The sequence below is a fragment of the Alligator sinensis genome, unplaced genomic scaffold (genome assembly GCF_000455745.1).
Source record: "Alligator sinensis unplaced genomic scaffold, ASM45574v1 scaffold882_1, whole genome shotgun sequence".
NCBI classification, from domain to species: Eukaryota; Metazoa; Chordata; order Crocodylia; family Alligatoridae; genus Alligator; species Alligator sinensis.
In genome coordinates, this window is record NW_005842500.1 from 1141126 (window position 1) to 1146575 (window position 5450).

Here is a 5450-nt window from a genome sequence, read left to right on the forward strand (position 1 = left end):
GGGGGGACGCCGGCAGCCCCCAGACCACCAGCCCTGCCCTCCACCCGCCTCCCCTGCGGCTGAGCCGGGATCCCTGCCCCGACCCGGCCCTGCCTGGGAGCTTGGTGCCTGCCCGAGGCCCGGTTGACTGTGCGGGGCACCACCCCGCCGGCTGCCCCGGAAGCCGCGCCCCGAACGGGGCAGGGAGAGAGGCTGCTCCCCCAGAGGTTACCTCCTCCTCCCGGTGGGCAGTTCAGCCCAGCCCTTTCCCAGCAGCCCTCTGTTCCAGTCACCCCTGCTCCCCACTTCGGACCACCACAGCTCGCTCCCCGCAAACTGAGCAAACCAGGCACAGACCCTTCATAAGCAGTCCTTTATTTGCCTCCTGGGCTGAAGCAGTTGTGTCCTTTGGGGAGCAGTGCCAGGTGTCACTATGGAAGAGGAGATAGGATCCAACCCAGCCAGGGGGCTCAGGGCAGCATCTGGGTGGCAGGGAAGTGGTGCCTAATGGCTTGGGAGACCATTGCACTTGCTCCCTTGTGCCACAATGCCATCTCCTGCCTGGGAGAGCAATGGGTTTCCACAGAGCAGCAGGCAGAGCTGTGCCCACCCAGGCCCCTCCCCCAAGAGAAAAGCATGTTTGCATGTACACATGCAGCCTCACAGCACTGGCCCCTCCTGCAGCTAAGAAGAGACTTAGCTAAGGTGGCCCAGCAAGGCAGTCAGGAAAAGAACCCAGGAATCCTGGGCAAACCTACTACCCACTCGCTCCTCCCCTGCAGAGCCAAGACACAACCTAGGAATCCTGGTTCCTGAGGTAGCCTGCTCTAACCTCTGGACCCCACTCTCCTCCCAGCCCTGGAAGAGGCTCAAATACTAGAAGTGAGCAGAGGCTAGGGAAGCACTCAGGCCAGGTCCCACTGCACCTCTGCTCAGGGACAGGCAAACAGCGCCTTGCAACTGGAGCCCAGCTAGACAATCCCACGCCCAGCTAGAACTGACTCAGCTCCAATGACATGGATGTCAAGTCCTACCAGCCCTATGCCTTGGAAGGCTACAGCCAAGGTTGGAAAGGCAGTCAGGGGCTGCCTGCGCTCATCAGGCAACCCAGAGCCCTTTGCTGCAGCCAGCTGGACAGTGTCTGTAGTACATGGCATGACAGTAGAGGAGGGGACATTCACCCCAAGTTCAACATGCACTGGCACAGTACTGGCCAGCAGGGCAAGGCAGGCACCTGCAAGGCCAGGTGCATGGGACTCAGAAGGTATGAACCAGCTGCACACTGGGCACTGTCTGCACTATTTGGATGGACTGCAGCTCCTGGGGAGGTGGCACTGGGCTTGGCAGCAGCTGTACCATCTGGGTGTTGCCAGAGGAGGGCTGGCCACTCCCTGGGCTGTTGGGCATCCCCCGTGCCTGCAGGGGGAGCTGTCCCACATTGGGGCCTGGGGGTCCTGGCAGTGCCTGCAGACCTGACACGTTCTCCAGGACCTGCAGGGTCTGCTCACTGGGAGTGCTGCGGATGATGAAGAGCTTCTGCCCCCCAGGAGCCGTCAGGGCCCCTGATCCGCTCTCTGGGGGCAGCTCTGGTAGGTTCTCCACATCCTGCACACAGAAGCGGGTCTGCTCTCCATCAGCACCACGCAGTACCAAGACGTTCTGCAGTCCCTCAGCCGTCTGCAGCATCTCCAGGTGCACATCCTGCACCCCTTCTAGGCCACTCACTTCAGTCCCTGGCCCCAGCAAGTCATCACCCTGTGCGCTCTGCACCACAATCAGGTCCTGGCCCTCTGGCAGGTCTGCCATCTCTTGCCCAGCATCTGCAGGGAGCTGGGCACTGGACAGTTCATGGGAGCTGGGAAGGGTTTGAGCCTCCTCTGCCTCCGGGGAGCTCTGCTGCAGGGCCTGGATCTGGATGCTGGTCACGTCCTGAGGTTGCGACAAGGCTGGGATGCCAGTCACCTCAGGGGGCTGTGGCAAGCCCTGGACTTGGACATTAGCTACCTCAGCAGAGGGCTGCTCAGGCATGTTCTGCAGCACAATAACATTCTGCCCGGTCTGGAGCCCTGGCACCCGCTGAGATCCTGGCAAAGTCTGGATCTGCATGCTAGGCAGTGCCTGCCCGCTGGCTGGCACCAGAATGATGTTCTGGCCAGGCTGTGGTGGGTTGGGGTTACTGGGGGCAGCCTGCTTCTTGGCCTTGCCCTGCCGGCGGGGGGGTGGCTTGCTGGGAACTGTGGGGCTGCTGGGCATCAGGGTAATGTTGGGGGTACTCTGAAGAACGGGCACTTTCTGGTGTGGGGACACCATCTGCGGGCTGGGCAGGAGGATCAGCTTCTGGGGGCTCTGCTGGATGCTGGGGATCAGCTGCAAGCCCTGTGCTGTCTGCACCAGCAGGAAGGTCTGGGAGTTAGGGGCACTGGGTGGGCTAGCCACCTCTAGATTGAGGGTGGCCTGCAGGTTGGGCACAATGTGCACCTCCTGGGTGCTGGGTGTGAGTGGAAGGCCCTGGGCTGGCATCTCACTCTTGGCCTCAGGGGTACCTGCCTCGGTAGCGTGCGTGCGGAGGTGGCGCTGCAGGTAAGAGGCCATGACGAAACCCTTGGCACAGACAGGGCACTTGAAGGGGCGCTCACTAGAATGAGTTCGCTGGTGCAGCTGCAGGTTGGAGGAGTGGGTGAAGGTCTTGCCACACTGCTGGCAGGTGTAGGGACGCTCACCTGTGTGAGTACGCTGATGCTGCCGCAGGTTGGAGGTCTGTGTGAAGGTCTTGCCACAGACCAGGCAGGTGAAGGGGCGCTCACCAGTATGCAGCTGGCGGTGGCGCCGCAGGCAGGAAGTGTTCTTGAAGGCCTTGCCGCAGTCGGTACAGCTGTAGGGGCGCTCACCTGTGTGCAGGCGTAGGTGGTACTGGTAATGCGATGACCACTTGAAGGTTAGGCCACACTCAGCACACTTGAAGGCACGCAAGCCAGTGTGCACACGCTGGTGGATAGACAACAGTGAAGAGCGCTTGAAGGCCTTGGGGCACTCCAAGCACTTGTAGGGGCGCTCCCCAGTGTGGTCTCGCAGGTGGTAGCGCAGCCCTGATGAGCCTTTGAAGGCCTTGCCACACTCTGTGCACTTGTAGGGGCGCTCAGCTGCCTCAGCAGGGGCTGGGGCCAGAACAGGGGCCGGAGTTGGGGAAGGCTCAGTTGCTGACTGAGGGCAGGTGACCTCAGCCTCAGCCTGAATGAGCTGCTGCTCAGCAGGGTGTGTGCGCTGGTGTGCCAGAAGGTTGGAGAGCTGCACAAAGGTCTTCTCACAGATGGAGCACTTGTAGGGTCGCTCACCAGTGTGGCTGTGCTGGTGCCGTGACAGCCCTGACCCATTTTTGAAGGCCTTGCCACAGGTGGGGCAGGTGTAGAGTGGTGCAACAGGCAGCTCCTCAGCTGGCAGAGGCGGGGCCGCCTCCAGGTGGCTCTGCTGGTGGCCCAACAGCAGTTCCTCACTTTTGAAGGTCAGTTCACAGTCCCCACACTTCCATAGCATCTCCACAGTTTCTACTGCCTCTGTGGCAGCAGCCAAAAACAGCTCAGTTGGTGCACAGGCCAGCTCAGCCTCACCGTAAGGAGTCGGTTCCTTAGCCGCATGCATCTGCAGGTGCTTCTGGAGGTAGGTCTCTGAGACAAAAGCCTTGCCACAAGCCTGGCACTTGTGGGCCCGGCTGTTGGCATGGGTGCGTTGGTGCAGTAGGAGATTGGAAGAATGGGTGAAGGTCTTGGTGCAGTCAGCACACTTGTAGGGGCGCTCACCTGTGTGAATGCGCTGGTGCTGCCGCAGGTTGGTGGACTGGGTGAAGGCTTTGCCGCATGCTGTGCAGACATAGGGGCGCTCGCCTGTGTGGATGTTGCGGTGACGCCGCAGGCTGGATGAGTTTTTGAAGGCCTTCTCGCATGTGGTGCACTTATACGGGCGCTCACCTGTATGCTGGCGCACATGGTACTGGTAATGTGAGGACCACTTGAAGGCCATACCGCAAAGGGTGCATTTGAAGGAGCGCAGACCGGTGTGCACGCTCTGGTGGATCTGCAGCAGTGAGGAGCGCTTGAAGGCCTTGCCACAGTCAGTGCACTTGTAGGGGCGCTCCCCAGTGTGGCTGCGCTGGTGGTAGAGCAGTGCTGAGGAACCCTTGAAGGCCTTGGGGCACTCCGAGCACTTGTAGGGGCGCTCCCCAGTATGCGTACGCTGGTGGTGGATGAGCCGCGATGACCATTTGAAGACCTTGCCACACTCCAGACACTCATACTGGTGCTCGCTGGCACCTGGCTGCGGCAGTGGGGCTGGCTGCATCTCTGCCATCTCGAGCCGCTGGGCTCCCACCATCTCACCTGTACCTGCAGCAGAACAGAACGCAAGTCAGCGCAGAGCTAACCCCAAGCCAGGCCATACGGCCACTCTAAGCCGGGCCAAGGGGACCCCAGATTTACCCTGGGGGAGCTGAACCCCACTTCAGTCACAGGTGACTCCAGGCTGACCCAGGAGAATAGAGAAGATAACGGTCATTCCTCTCATTATGAGCCGTGCTGCTGGGACTCTTGCAGATCTCAGGGGGTGAGTGAAAGCATGTGTAGGGATGCCAGTTGGTGACCCTCCCCTCTGCCCCAGGTCTCCCCAGCTGAGCTCAGGCGCATCCTGCTGCTCACTGCATAGGCTATGCTAACTTGCTTCTGCACTGGGAATAGAGCAGGCAGCCTGGGTTCCTGGAAGCAGCTCTCTCTGGGCTCACGTTACTACCTGGGAAGCCTGTTGCAGGGATTTGCTGCCTCTGCAGCTAGGCCAGCTGAGCCCTCAGAAGGCAGCATGGACTATTAGGGGGGGCTTCCTACCAGCCTAACCAGACCAAGAGCCCCAGCAACCCAGGCCAAGCTGGCAGGAGCTCTCTCCTGCTGGCTGTGCTGCATTCTCGGGAGGGGATCCTCCAGAGGCTTGGTCAGCTTCCCTGTGTCTGACAGGGCAGTAGGACCTCCCTGGCTCTCACTGGTCCACAGTGGCGGTACCGCAGCAGCCCCAGGATGAGTGGGCATTGCTGTGTTGCCCTGGTTGGTGGGCTGGAGCCACCTGCCCACTGCCCACACCGTGGGTCAGCCAAGGGGGGGAGTAATCAGGGCCTGCGGAGCAGGTGGGTCGTCCACGAGGGGGTGGCCAAGTCGTGAGGGCTGCCAGCTACCTCCTCCTGCCCGGGCCAAGCAGGACCAAGCCCTGGGTGCCAGGCCCAGGCTCAGCCCCCGTAGGGCTACTTCCCTGCGACTACGCCGCCTGCACGCGCAGGGAGGGGGGGCACGACCCGCGGGTGGGGACAGCTCTTTGGGACAGGAAGTGGAGGGCGCCCAGCGCCGAGCCCCGCCCCTTCCGCCTGAAGGACAGAACCCCGAGGCCGCCGCCGGCTACTCCCGCCGCCCTTGCGGAGGCCGGCAGAGAGGGCAGCCCCC

The 5450-nt window shown here is 61.8% G+C and overlaps 2 protein-coding genes across 4 annotated transcripts in view; both read right to left on the reverse strand.

Moving 5' to 3' along the window:
- Positions 1-286, reverse strand: part of NAT14 (N-acetyltransferase 14 (putative)) — a 3298-nt gene extending 3012 nt beyond the window's left edge. The window contains exon 1 of one of the 2 annotated variants that reach the window (XM_006031356.2): positions 273-286. The gene's annotated coding sequence lies outside the window, so the exon portion shown is untranslated. Of the gene's footprint in view, positions 1-93; positions 171-272 lie in introns of those variants that run through there. The other variant, XM_006031355.3, reaches the window with a different exon arrangement.
- Positions 287-337: 51 nt separating this feature from the next.
- ZNF628 (zinc finger protein 628) overlaps positions 338-5450 on the reverse strand; it is a 5386-nt gene continuing 273 nt past the window's right edge. Inside the window, exons 1-2 of one of the 2 annotated variants that reach the window (XM_006031357.3) lie at positions 4449-5443; positions 338-4355 (exon numbers count right to left, since the gene is read on the reverse strand). In XM_006031357.3, the coding sequence (XP_006031419.1) occupies positions 1237-4344 (3108 nt within the window). In that variant the 5' untranslated portion in view covers positions 4345-4355; positions 4449-5443 and the 3' untranslated portion in view covers positions 338-1236. Of the gene's footprint in view, positions 4356-4448; positions 5444-5450 lie in introns of those variants that run through there. The other variant, XM_025213004.1, reaches the window with a different exon arrangement.